We start from the raw sequence: 13,877 nt of genomic DNA on the forward strand, positions 1-13,877 counted from the left end.
AGTTAATTCTTAATTTTGAAAATGTTAGTGCTAGTGCTGCACATGGACTGGAAGCCGGAGCCTTGCCCTTACCATTCTTCATCGGGGCCTTGATAAGAATTGTGTCTTCTTCAGGCATGCAAGCATCTAGGAAGAATGGGTTACATTTTTATGTGCAAGTGGAAATATGTAATCCTGAACCCCAGGTCTCTTCTGCATAAAGATGGGTAGTGAAGCAATGGTGTGGAGGCTCTCACCCTGGCAGTCTGAGTGGAGGAGGCTCAAATGTATGATTCCTGAGACGCTAGCTTGGTGCAGCCAGGCTTTAGGGACTATGACATATTCCATGTGGTTTGTACCATACTTTACTTTCTTGCTGGGTATTTTAGATGTTTCAGTAGAGCACATGCTTTATTCTTTGCTATTATAATTTCCCTTAACATTCAATTTCAGTTGTAATCTTAAATATAATTGAGAAAATACACTTTGGGGATTGGGGGTGGGGGGATTTATCCAATCTGATGTCAGGCCATAGGCGTGCAATACACATTCCATTCAATGTGGGATGTTTCTTAAGGGTCTGATATGTGCCACACCCTGTCCTAGACGTTGGAGATCCAAAGACGAACAATGTTCTGGCCCGGCAGCTCAGCCACCAGGTGCTGGTGAAAAGTTAGAGGAGACCTAAAACGTTAACAGAAAATCCAGTTCACTGTGGTGCACAGATAGCGACTGCCTGGCGACAGCTGTGGTCTTGAAAAATGGACTTCACAGAGGAGAGTGTTTAAGGATGAAAAGTAGTTCACCAGGCAGATTGTTGCAGGGATGCCCACTGGGGTTGCAGATCATGTGCAAAGGCACTGAGGCCATACTCGGGCACATCCAGGATTCCAACAGTACTTTGTGGCTAGAGTGTGACAGACAAGTTTGTCACCAGGAGTCCTAGGACCTGAGATGAGCTGGAAACTACCAACCGGATAATATATTTCAGAAAGACAGCTTTGAGGGGACAACAAGGAGATGGGGAGCCAGGTACGTGACCTCCACTAGGGGAGTGTCAGTGGGCATGGGGAGTTCAAGAAGGTATGATTGAGAGGCCCTGGGGATTAACTGGGCCTGGGGATGAAAGAGGGAAGGCTGGGGTTAGCCTGTAGGTTTTTGGCTTGGATGGCTGAGGGGCAGGTGGAGCGAGGGATAGAGGAAGATGCCAGGTGCTGGCTGATAATAGCATCTGAGATGAAGATAGTAGGCAGGGCGATAGATACACAGGTCTGAGCTGGGGTGAGGGCTCTGCATAGAGATATGGATTTGGGGGTGCACTCCCTGGAGGAGGAGCGTGAAAGGCAAATGATTAAATCTTTAGTGAATAGTGTGGGACAAAGAGAACATTGTGCTGAGCATGGAAACCGGGACCCTGGAGTCATAAGATGTGCGTGTGGGAGTCGGAGATTGTAGGTCGTGAAGGAAGTGTTTCCCAGGCATCCCAGGCGTGGTGTGCAGACTGCATGAAGGAAGACAAGACTCAGGCCGTCAGCGTTGACATTGGGGAGCAGAGGCGGTGACGGAAGCCAAATGTTTTCCGAGGGGTTAGCGGGTAGAGAGGCTACTGACCGGGACCTGACCTAGGCTGAGGGCATGAGCGGCTTGCAGAGGATGCTGCTGCCCAGAGACGTCCAGGAAAGGAAATGGACCGACTGGAGAGGGGACTCTGCCACAGGGCTAGAGCCACGCCTGTGGCTAGCACTGAGGGTAGCTGCAGGACGGCAAGTGCCTTCCAGCCCTGTCAGGTGCGTTGTCAAAAACAGAGCTGGGCGCCGCCCATAACTTGCCTTTCCGTACAATAATAATAGCAACAGCCACCACTTAGGTAGCGCTGGTTATGTGCCACCAATTTACTATTTCCCCATAGTAAATCCTCTGAGGTACGTAATGTTACCCCCATTTCTCAGATGAGGAAACCGAGCTGCAAGAGTTAGCGCTTCCCAGCTGGTAGGTGGAGGAGCCGAGCCCAGGGTCAGGCTATAGATGCTGCACTCGCCTGAGATCCTCTCCAGTGTGATCAGGAAAACAAACCCCAAAACCCACAACTTCCCCCCCCCACCCCCCAGCATCTGAATGCATTGTGTGAGCATGTTATGTGGCAGTGATGGTGAGAAGAAGAGGGTGTTCAGGACTGTAGACCCTCCTGTCTGTCACCCCGAGAACCCTTCCTTTCCTTGCTCAAGTCACTTCCTGAAAGTGCAGAAAAGGATCACCTAATGTTCCCGTCATGTCCAGCAGGAAACCAGAAACCACACGGACACCTAAGGCAGAGAGGGCGCTCATGCGGGCGTTGATTACAAAGACGCGGGCAGGCCTACAGCCGCCAACGTGAGGAGGAAGTGTGAGCCCCCATCGAAAAGCTGCTGCCACCCTTGGCTGACGCGCGCATTTATCAAAGAGCTCCCGGACAGGCCTTGACTTGCATCAAGTAGAAACCGAGGAAGCCAGGCGCCCACCATCCCCTGCTGGAGTCACATGTTCGGCCTCCGTCATCCGCGACTGTGGCTGCCCCGTCAGGAGCGCCACCAAAATCATGGGCGTGGAAAGGCTGCTTCTTTCCTCTTGTCTTCCACTCTTCCTCCAGGATGTCTGTCCCACCTCACAGCTTAGCAGCAGCCAGCTGGCCAGAGAGGATCTGGGAAATGTCATTTACGGGTGTACAGCCCGAGAGGCAGAGTAGAGAGCCAAGAGCACCACCACAGGCAGAAGTGGAGACGGGTTTTTTCTGGAACCATCGTCAGCCTCGTTGCCTGGAGGTCCACTTGGCTGACCCTGTATGTCAGTAACCACAACGTAGCCGTGTTTGAAAACCTTCCAAGGTCTCAGTTGTTCTAACTGCTCATTTAAGAATTCGGTAGATTCTTCAGCAAGGGTTTCCTAGTGAAGTCCTTGGCACCATTTTTCTGAAACTGCTCAAGTAGAAGCATACATATCTGTGAAAACTCTTACACTCTAGTGCTACACAGAATTGGTGTTGAGGGAGAGGTTGTTTATACTAACAAAAAAATTAAATACTTGAATGTCAGTTTGATATATTCCCCCCCCCCCCCAAACAAAATGGCACAACGCTAATGGGGAAAATGAAGTGAATAATGAGTTAGAACTTCCTCCTGGCTGAGAGACTAAGTATAGTAAAGACATTTCTTAAATTGATGTATAAATTTATTATAGCAATAGGTGCCTATATTAGTTAAGATCTGGACACTGCATTTAACTAACTGCCTAAACAAGACAGAAGTTTATTTCTCCATCATGTAACAGTCCAGAGGCGGCTCTGCTGTTGGGATTGTCCAGGGACCCAGGCCCCTTCTCTCTTGTTGCTCCACTAACCCGCTCCCTCTCCCTCCTCTCCCCTTCCCCCTCTCCTTTCTCCTCCCCCTCGCCCTCCCTCTTCCCTTCCTCCTTCCCCTCTAAAAGGATGAAAACAAATTTTTTTAAGTATAAGAGCTCTAGGTGGTTTCTCAGTGGTTAGGGCGTTGGCCCACTGACTGAAGGGTTGCAGTTCGAGCCCTGATCAAGGGCATGTACCTCCGTTGGGGTGCCTGCAGCTGGCAAACAGTCTATGTGTCTCTCTCACATTGATGTTTCTCTCTCCCCCTTCTCCCTCCCTTCCACTCTCTCTCTAAAGATCAATAGGGAAAAAGTCCTCTGGTGAGGATTTTAAAAAAAAGTATGAGAGTATTGAGATTTATATGAGCCCTGCACGCATCACCCAGCCTCAACAGTTATCAGTGTATGGCTAGTCTTGTGTCATTTGTTTCCCACCACATACTTACTCCCTTCCTGACTTTTTTGAAACTAATCTCATTTCTATTCTTTTATCTATAAACTAGAGGCCCAGTACACGAAATTCGTGCAAGGGGCTCAGCCCTCACAGCCGAGGTGGCTGCCCTTGACCCTCGCAGCCTTGGCTTTGTCCGGAAGGACGTCCGGAAGGTCGTCCGGCTGTCCGGTCTACTTAGCATACTGTGCTTTTATTATTATAGATATTTCCACATGTATCTCTAAAAGGTAAAGACTCATTTAAAAAACTAGACTTTTTATTTTGGGATAATTGTAGATGCAAATGCAATTGTAAGAAATAATACAGTGAGATCCTGTGTAATCTTTTTTTTTTTTTTTTTTTTTGGTTAATCCTCACTTGAGGATATTTTTCCATTAATTTTTAGGGAGAGTGGAAGAGAGAGGGAAAGGCAGAGGGAAACATCGATGTGAGATAAACACATCAATTGGTTGCCTTCTACATGAACCCCAATTAGGGCCCGGGCCAGGGAGGAGCCTGCAACCAAGGTATGTGCCCTTGACAGGAATCGAACCCGGGACCCTTTGGTTTGGAGGCCGATGCTCTATCCATTTAGCCAAACTGGCTAGGTCTTTTTTTTTTTTTTTTTTTAGGTCCTGTGTAATCTTTACTCAGTTTCCCCCAATGGTAGCATCTTGCAAAACCATAGTACATATCACAACTGGGATACTGACGAAGATACAGGCAAGTTACAGAACATTTTCATCACCACAAGGTTCCTTCTTGTTGCTTTTTTGTAGCCATACCCACCATTCCTTACATAACTCCTGGGACAACCACTAATCTGTTCTCCATTTCTATAATTTTGTCATTTCAAGAATATTCTATAAATGTAATCATACAATATGTAACCTCTTAAGTCTTTGGCTCAGCATAATTCTTTCCAGATTCATCCAAGTTGTTGCATGTATCAGTAGTTCACGCCTTTTATGACTGAGTAGTAGTCCACATAAAGGCTCTTTTAAAATATCATTCACCTAAATGGTCCCTCTTTTTCCTCCTCCTGCTCTCTTCCCCGCTCTTCACAGCAATGCCAAGCGAGTATCACTGTGTGAAACCGAGAAGCGATTGCTCAAGACCCTCCCTGCAATGGTACACCCGAGCTCAGAACAAGATGCGAAGACCCAACTTGTTGTTAAAAGACATTTTCAAGTAAGTGTGAGCCCTTGGACCAAAAGATCCCCCAATGTGGTTCAACTGTGTAGAATTGGGAACGATGACTCTTATTCTTGATCACACTTGGTCAAAGGATCACGTAAAGGCACGTCCGTGCAGGTGCCCTGGGTTCGTGCATCAAACTGCACTTGGTAAGAGGGCAGTGCCCAGCCAGGGGCCCTGAGGCTCTGCACCTGAGCTCGGATGCCCACGAGGGCAGCTCTGACAGTGCACGGCTCTTCCTGCCGTTATATAACAAAAGAGGGCTTTGTCCCTTAGCTATTTAAGTTAATCTAAAATATGATTAATTAAAGGCCCCTAAAGGCATTTGAATATCATTAAATATTGAAAGCTAAAAAGGATGACAGGTGTCTCAGCCAGGTCACTTTTACATCCTAATAAGTGTTAGAATTGTTAAGGAGGAACTTGTTAGTTTTATATAGTACCAGCTGAACCAAGTTGAAAATTACGCCTTTTTCATGTCTAAATACAGAAACAGAGCTCTGAAATCTACTTTCACATCTCACTTTTCTAATTTAGAAGGTATAGATTTAAAAAGGTGAGAAAAGGAAATGTATATCCATAAATACTTGTATCACTTTCCATCTCCCTTTAGTCATTAACCAATATTTATTGAGGCCTACACATGCCTGGCACTGTGTTGGGTGCAGGCCACATGGCAGCAAGTAGAATGGACAAGACCTGCACCCCATGCTCCTCACAGTGTGGGCAAGACAGACTCATGACCAGGAGTTACAGGACTGGGGGGGTCAGGGTTGTAGACACTGGGCCTGCTTTTAACACCCTTTTCCCCTTCCGTTAAAAAACAAACAAACTGCCGAAACTGGTTTGGCTCAGTGGATAGAGCGTCGGCCTGCAGACTGAAAGGTCCCAGGTTCGATTCCGGTCAAGGGCATGTACCTGTGTTGCGGGCATATCCCCAGTAGGAGATGTGCAGGAGGCAGCTGGTCGATGTTTCTCTCTCATCGATGTTTCTAACTCTCTATCTCTCTCCCTTCCTCTCTGTAAAAAATCAATAAAATATATTTAAAAAAAAAACACACACAAACAAACCATCAAGCCTAGCTGGAGTGGCTCAGTGGTTGAGCATCAAACTATGAACCAGGAGGTCATGGCATATACCCCGGTTGCAGGCTCTATCCCCAGTAGGGGGCATGCATGAGGCAGCCCATCAATGGTTCTCTCTCATCATTGATGTTTCTATCTCTCTCCCTTCCTCTCTGAAATCAATAAAAAAATAGATTAGAGAGAGAGAGAGAGAGAGAGACCTACCCAGAACCTCACTGTCAATAAAAATAAAAAATCTATTACTTGATTTTATTTTGTTTTGTTAAGTTCAGTAACCTGGACTTAACAAAGTCCAGATAAATGATTAATTTATCTTCTCAGGGAATAAGTAGTGCCTTAAGGGGTCACCCTGAGGTCAACTGTAAAGACAGTACTGCATAGCAGACAGACTGAATTTGGGTTAGGTTTTCACTTGTTTCCCATGATCACTCCTGATTGTCACGCGGCCGCATCATTATAACTAATTGATTTTTTTTTCTAGGTGTATACTTCTCGTGTTCGGAGTGTGGATCCTTTATATCCTCAAGTTAAATTATACTACTGAAGAATGTGATATTAAAAAAGTGCATTATGTGGATCCTGACCGCGTCAAGGTGAGATATCCCACTGGTGTGGTTTAAATTAAAACATTTCCAAACATACATTTAAACAGTAAAATCATCTCTACAGTATAGTAAGTAAACGTTCATTAAAACTATAAATAGAGGGCTCTACAGTATAGTAAGTAAACGTTCATTAAAACTATAAATAGAGGGGAAAACACTTGCCGGGAGCTGGTCCATGCTTGCTGTTTCAAGGGACCTGGCATATATGGCATACGGTTCTTAATATGTTTGCTCACCTTCTTGGCGCTGTGTTTTAACCAAGGTCACCTCTCCGAGAAAGGTTGAATCCCCAGGTAGGGATTTTCCCCTGAAGTTAGGGAGGGAATAAAACCCCTCAACTAAGTGCCAGGCGGGTAATTAATCCCTTTAACTACGAACAATCATGCTTAAACTACATAATCTTTTCTCCCTGGAATGGAGATAAGAAACGCCCTAACCTTTGTAATAGAGATTGATAGGATTGAATCAACTGGTATAAATACAGTTGTAACAAGACAGAAAGACTCAGAACTCAGAACACAGAAATCATGAGACAGAATTCAGAACTCAGAACTTAGAACAGAATCAAGAAGACAGAGCCTACACGGAGCCTAGAGACAGAAGAACTTCGCTGGAGAGAGCATGCCGGAGGATCCTGGAGAGGGACTGGCCTCGGAGCCTAGAGACAGAGCCTAGCGGGAGAACATGGCAAGGGATCCTGGACTGAGCCTGACTGCAGAGGTTGGCAGGAGAGCCTGACTAGAACCTGGTGACCAAACCTGGCTGGAGAAGTCCCTGTGTCATTCCTTCTTCGCCGACTCCGTCCACACCTTTGGGGACCCCTGGACCCGCTGGGGCTGGACCCCGGCAAACACTTAGCACTCTAAAGCCAGAATCAGGGACAACCCACCCTAAAATACAACGGACTCTGCCCCCTAGCCCACAGCATTCTTCCGTTACTGAGGTCACGGGGTTGGGGGAATTCCGCTCACCAAACTCCAGTACCTGTCATGTGGTTAACCACCTGTCATGTGGTTAACATGCCACAGTGCTGTCAGTGTGCGTGTTCTTAAAACAGAATGGGAAGAATTTATTTTAGTGTCATCTGTCAGTCCTGCATTTCATCTTTTTAATGATTTCACATTGTATTTCAAGATTTTTTCTTAAATTTTTATTTTTATAAGTCTGTTGAGCCATTAAATGCTCATTTCACTGATTATTTGATTGCTTAAATTATCCAGCAACGTCCAGCCTTGGATGAAAGAGGTGATTTTAACTAAGGTAGCGTCACGATAACCAAGCATGTATAGGTGCTTTTCATGTGGTATTTAGTTATCGTGACTGGGAGATTTCCCTGTATTCTCCCCATTTTACACAGGAGGCCTGGGAGGCTAAGCTGCTTGCCCAGGTTCACATCTAGTTTAGTTAATACATCTAGTTTAGTGTGTACTGTGTAATAACTGTTCTAAAAGTGCTTTAGTAGCGTAAACTCAGTTAACCCTCTGAACAGTCCTGGGATGGAGGTTCTGTTATTAATCCATCTCACAGCTGGGGAGTGGAGGACAGGAGACTGTCACCCGGGCAAGGTTACCATGGCGAGTAAGGGTGGAGTCGGGGCTTGGGCCCAGCAGTGTCATTTCAGAGTCTGAGCTCCTGGTGACCCTGCTCTCTGCCTGGGTAGGGAGTCCACGGAGAGGAAACCAGAAGACATAGACAGTGCGATGCAGAGAGGAGAGAGCTGAAGTTCCTGACCTAGAATCAAATGTAAATGTCAGTAACAAGGTCACCTTGGGCAAGTTACTGCGTTGTTTTGAGACACCAGTGTTCTTAGCTATGCAGTGTGAATAACAGCATCTGTGTAGCAGGTCGTCATCCAAGCTGAGTTAGATAATACCCACAATGCTCCTTTTCTAATCCTGATTTTTCTTCACATGGTCTGATTCAATCTGTCTATCCTAAGTGCCTCAAGCTTTTGGTGGTATAGACACCGAAGTAAGTGGGGAGAGAGTAGTTAAACGCACAGCTTGGCCTATGCAGACACTTGTGTCTCAGGGGTCTTACTGATCACGGAGCCTTCCTGTCCTCCCTGCTTCCGCCCTCTGACGTTCGCTGACTCAGCATTTCATCAGCATTAGCCCGTGTGCTTCACTGGAGTAGGATGTGTCCAGTAGCCACTGCTCGGGCCTTCCCTCTCCTCCCGATCCGGCTGGCCTTGCGGACATCCCCGAGTCCCTTTCCACTCCAAGGCCCTTCACCGCTCTCTTGGATAGTTTTTAGACGTCCGGTCTCTTTCTGTTCCCTGGGAAAGGCCTAAATGCTCGTATCTGTGAGCTCTCCCCGTTGTTTCTTTGCTGCACTCTCCACATCCTCTGTGCATCCTTCTGCACACTGCTGACCAGCTGCAGAGGGAATGGCTCTTGAGCAGGGATTAACTGAGAAAGGTGAGCTCTCTTGTGCAAGGGTCAGGCACACCATTTCAGAAGTTCAAGATGGGGAAGATGCATGTGGTGTAGGGACACCTGGGGTGAAAATCAACTTGGTGGTTTTAGTGCCAAGCCAACACCATCTGCATCGGCATGTGCCGTGGCTGCCTACAGCCGTTTCCCGTAAGCTACAGTGATAGAGCGGAATGGTCTGCTTCAGATAAGTGCTCTGAACATTATGGCCGTCACTCTCTAAGGTTCCCTCCAGGAATCATAATAACTTCTGCGAATGACCAGAGGAGAGACTCAGGACCATGTCCCTGAGGAACCTCGGAAGGAATGGGGACCTGAAGGAGAGAAGACCTGGTACAGGCCACATAGCAGCTACTGTCAGCAGCCAGAGTCCTGGGCCAGGGAAGGTCGCCCCGCCTGGGTGGCCTCGGTGTCAGAGATGCAGACCAGGCGATGGCGGCCAAGCTGAAAGAAGGGGCTGATGGTCCCAGGCGTCCAAAGGTGGAATGAATGGGCCACCTTTGTGGCAAGCCTCTGGAGGTCTTTAAGCAAAGCCAGGATGACTGTTGGGGAGGTTCGGTAGGTAGGATTCAGGCATCAGACAGCGGTGGCTCAGGGGCCTTTTAGGTTCTTTCTAGCCCTGAGACTGTGGTTCTCGACATTGGGCCAGTACCTGGCTGCAGTGTGTGGGCTGGTGTCGGGACTTGGGGCTTTCCCTGGCCTGAGTGCAGGTGCATGGCACCACTCGTCCCCAGCTCCATGACTTCCCCGCTGGACTTCAGCGGTGCTTGAAGTTCCTCAGAAACTTGCCACTCTCCACCTGGTATTGTAATAATTTTTTTTTTTTTTTAAGACTCAAACTTGTTTTCTTAAAGGGGGAGGGGGGGTGCTACCATGATTGCTTCCCACAAGCATGATCTAAGGTAATGATGACACCGATTCCAAAGAGCAAGGGTGGTAAGACCTCAAGGCTCACAGACTGAAAAGCTCGGTTTCGGAAAAGTCTCAGAGGGGTCGCTGGTGGCAGGAGAGACATGAAATTTAAGGGACCTTCACAGGACAGGGCGCGGCTGCTGGGTCATCAGCACCTTGAAACGTTTCTTGATGGTGACTCGGTGTCAAGAGTACTTGTCGTCTGGGGAGAACCGAGCAGGATGGGCCGAGCAGGTCTGTTGTCCAATAGGATCAAACTTCTTCAGGGTATAGACCCGGTCTCCCTGTTCATTGAGGTAATACTGGAGAAACATGATCTCGCTGAAGCAGGAGGTTCCAATTCCGTCTGCACTTCTCGGTCTACTCTATTGTAATAATTTTTATGCAAGCATTTCATTTTCCCATCTAAAGTACAAGTAATTTGAGAACAGAAATGGTGTTTACAAAAATATATAGTTTCTGGGATTTCAGGAAAAGGAATCATGACCTAAGATTGCCATTTGGGACTCTGTGCTCTCACCCATTGCCCCAGATTGATGTCTCCTTGCCCAACTTTTTTTTTTTTTTTAATGGGGCTCAGACCAGGAGTCCATGGGTCTCGAGGACATCTGTGTATCTGTCAGTTCTCCTTCACATTCTTTTGGGCCCGTTTCTGTAGCCTCATGAGCTGCTTTTCCTCCTGGTAATGGGTCTTGGCCTTCCTCTTCTCCTCCCGTGCGGCTGTGACCGCCAGCCTCATGAGCCAGGCGCCCTGGGCAGGCAGCCTTCTGTGTGGGCTTCAGACGCACAACATTGAGGGCAGCGGGAACCACCCTTCGCTTTTACTTGTAGGAGGCGGGATCCCATCAAACACCTTGAGGCTCTCCGGGCTGGCCTGGCCTGCTTGGTCTTGCAGAGTAGCAGGCCCCACACAGTCTCGGTCTGATGAAAGATGTGGCTCAGGGCTCGGAAGTGGTAGGGCCACGTCCTTCAACTGGTTTCTGTAGAAATTGTCAGAAATGTTGATGCCCTCACAGTGCACAGCCACCCCCTCTGGCCGAGCAGTACCTGCTTGGCCATGGTGGCCACCAGGTGCCTGGGAGATGATCTCAGCCATCGAGCACGGGACCTGCCCCTTTGCCATTTCAGTGGGGAAAGCTCCTTACCTGCCGTTCTGCATGCAGGCATGCCCCACTAATCTAATGTGTGGATGTACACTCTCCTTATTATTATTATTGATTTGACAGAGAGAGAGAAGAGAGAGAGAGAGAGAGAGAGAGAGAGAGAGAGAGAGAGAGAGAGAGAAGAGAAAGAGAAACATCAATTGGTTGTCTCCCATGCACATTGACTGGGATCAAACCCGCAACCTAGGTATGTACCCTGACTGGGAATCAAACCCACAACCTTTTAGTGTATGGGAGGATGCACCAACTAACTGAGCCACCCCGCCAGGGCACCACTGTGGTATTTTGACTATTTGTCTTCCTCACTTTCCAACAAATAAGCCCTTGAGAGATAGGGATTGTGTGCTAACATTTTACACTAATTAATATGTACTTATCTATATTAAACTCCAGAGGAAGGGGGAGATATTCCTTAAACCACAGTTTGTTTTCTCATCTTTGAATTCCAAATTGTACAGAAAATCCACAGTTAAACAACAGTAAATTTCAGGAATGCATATTAAGTTTAAAATTCCTTTGAGAAGTAGGACAGATACCTCCTGTCCAACTCTCCATGTCTACCAATAGACAGTAGACAGAACAAAGGCCCCCCCCTCCTGCCATCACCTTCCCCCTGAAACATGGAATATGAGTCCTCCATCTAGGCTTATGGGGCCAATGTTTACTGCTGGGCCAGTAACAGACTCATAGCTGCCAGTGCCCTGCCCTGATTGGCTCCAGTGAGGGTTCCTGACCAATCACTGACAAGGAGGATGGAGGTACCTGATGGGCAGGGCCAGCCTCCCAAGGCCACTGCCTGCGTAGAGAAAGGGGAACACAACTGTGGTTTCTCAGAGAAGGTGTGGAAACCCCCTAGGCAGCCCACTGTGACCACCACATCAATCCAGGTCTAAAATATTTTTTTACAATTAAGAAAACACCCAAAACTCAGATGATACAGAAATAAATACAGTGGAAAGTCCCCTGTAATTTGTGGGAAAAGGGAGGCATAGGAGGGCAGTTAAATAATTCACACGTTTGTGAGTCTCAGTTCAGAAATTGAATAAAGTAAAAAGTAAAACCACCCTGTAACCATGGTGGAAAGAGGGGTGTCTTTTATTGTATTGAGACTTTTTTTAATGTAGCTTTTTAGCATTGTTGACCCTGTTGAAATGCCACAGTGGTCCTCACAGCTGGTCCTGCATCATCCCACACAGAGGGAGCAAAAGGCAGATGCCTCACAGGGCCCTCCAAATTAGAGGAAAGCCAGAGCTGGAAATCGCTGAGGACTTGGGGTGGGAATGGCAGAAGGTGAGACTGAAATGCGATAGGTCCAGAGTGCAAGGCCTTAAATGCCACGCTCTCAGCAGCTCCTAAGTGGGATTATAGTCATGCATCATTGAACGAAGAGCAGAAACCCCAAGTAGAGGAAATGGTGGAGGAAGCTGGCTGGTGCGGCCATGGTATTCTCAGTAGTTGGGAGATCACGTTCAGTAAGAGCTCCCCACAAAGACAACCCCGCCTCCAGGCTACTGGTGGAGTGAGACCAAAGCGTTTGGACAAATCTGAACGACTGTGTATCAGCTGAAGAGGGTCTCAGAGCCATGAGGGTGGGGCGCTGTTCGCTCTGTTGATGACATTCAGCAACTCGCAGTGTTAGGGGCCCCTGCAGACCCTGTTGGCTGAGCGAGTTCTGGTTGCACTGGACCTGGCCTGCAGTAGCACAGACGTGTGTGGCTCTGTTGGTTGTGGGCTTTATATTTCCTATTTAAAGATGGCCCTTAGTGTGCCCCTTGTGGTCTTAATGTTTTTGTTTTTTAAAGGCTGCTAACAGTGGTCTCTGTAGGAATGCTCGGACACTTTGAAAGTATGGTTGAGAGGGGCAATTGCACTTTCCTCTTCAACCCCTCCCCTCTGGTAACCACCATACTGACGTTTGATTGGAGAAAGATGTGGTATTTATACAGACAAGGGAATACTACTCAGCCATGTGAAAGAAGGAAACCCCTCCATTTACAACAGCGTGGATGAACCTTGAGGGCATTATGCTCAGTGAAATAAGTCAAACAGAGAAAGACAAATGCTGTTGGATCTCACTTACATGTGGGATATGAAACAAAAAGCAATATACTTGGATTTTTTTTTTTTAAGAAATACCCTCGTTTTCCATTGCAAATTGTCATTGACATTTGTATCAACCAGGTGTCTCTTTATTCTTAATTGTGGGCAGCCAGCAAGTTCATCCTGGAAGACGGTTTTTGTTGTTAACTTTATTGACTTTTAGAGAGAGAAAGGAAGGGAGAGAGAGAGAAACATTGATTTGTTGTTCCACTTATTTAGGCATTCATTGGTTAACTAGAGGCCCGGTGCATGAAAATTCATGCACTGGAGTGGGGGTCCCTCAGCCTAGCTTGCTCCCTCTCACAGTCCAGGAGCCCTCAGGGGCGGGAGGTGACCCGGCGATCAGGGGAAGGTGATGCCCCATCACACCTCTGCTGCTGCCACTCCTGGCAGCACAAGCCTCAGCCGGCCCTGGTTACCTGCACCTCGGCCGGCCCTACTTGCCTGAGCCTCAATCAGTGGCGGGTGCAGGAGGACCTGTGGCCCCAGTGGCAGGTGCACTGAGCAGCCGGCCCCGCCCTCACTGGGTGCCGCCATCTTGTGAGGGTGTGATGGTCAATTTGCATATTGCCTTTTGATTATATAGGATTCTTGT

General features: G+C 47.6%; 1 protein-coding gene and 2 pseudogenes across 4 annotated transcripts in view; 1 reads left to right on the forward strand and 2 right to left on the reverse strand.

Moving 5' to 3' along the window:
- ST3GAL5 (ST3 beta-galactoside alpha-2,3-sialyltransferase 5) overlaps positions 1-13,877 on the forward strand; it is a 45,194-nt gene that overhangs the window by 17,642 nt on the left and 13,675 nt on the right. For 3 of the 4 annotated variants that reach the window (XM_059659260.1, XM_059659262.1, XM_059659261.1), the window contains exons 2-3: positions 4,852-4,975; positions 6,549-6,660. In XM_059659260.1, coding sequence (XP_059515243.1) covers positions 4,852-4,975; positions 6,549-6,660 — 236 coding nt within the window. Of the gene's footprint in view, positions 1-4,851; positions 4,976-6,548; positions 6,661-13,877 lie in introns of those variants that run through there. The other variant, XM_059659263.1, reaches the window with a different exon arrangement.
- LOC132213134 (H/ACA ribonucleoprotein complex subunit 3-like) lies at positions 9,929-10,378 on the reverse strand (annotated as a pseudogene).
- Positions 10,596-11,822, reverse strand: LOC132213872 (large ribosomal subunit protein uL13-like; annotated as a pseudogene).

The sequence above is a fragment of the Myotis daubentonii genome, chromosome 12, assembly GCF_963259705.1.
Source record: "Myotis daubentonii chromosome 12, mMyoDau2.1, whole genome shotgun sequence".
Classification (NCBI taxonomy): domain Eukaryota; kingdom Metazoa; phylum Chordata; class Mammalia; order Chiroptera; family Vespertilionidae; genus Myotis; species Myotis daubentonii.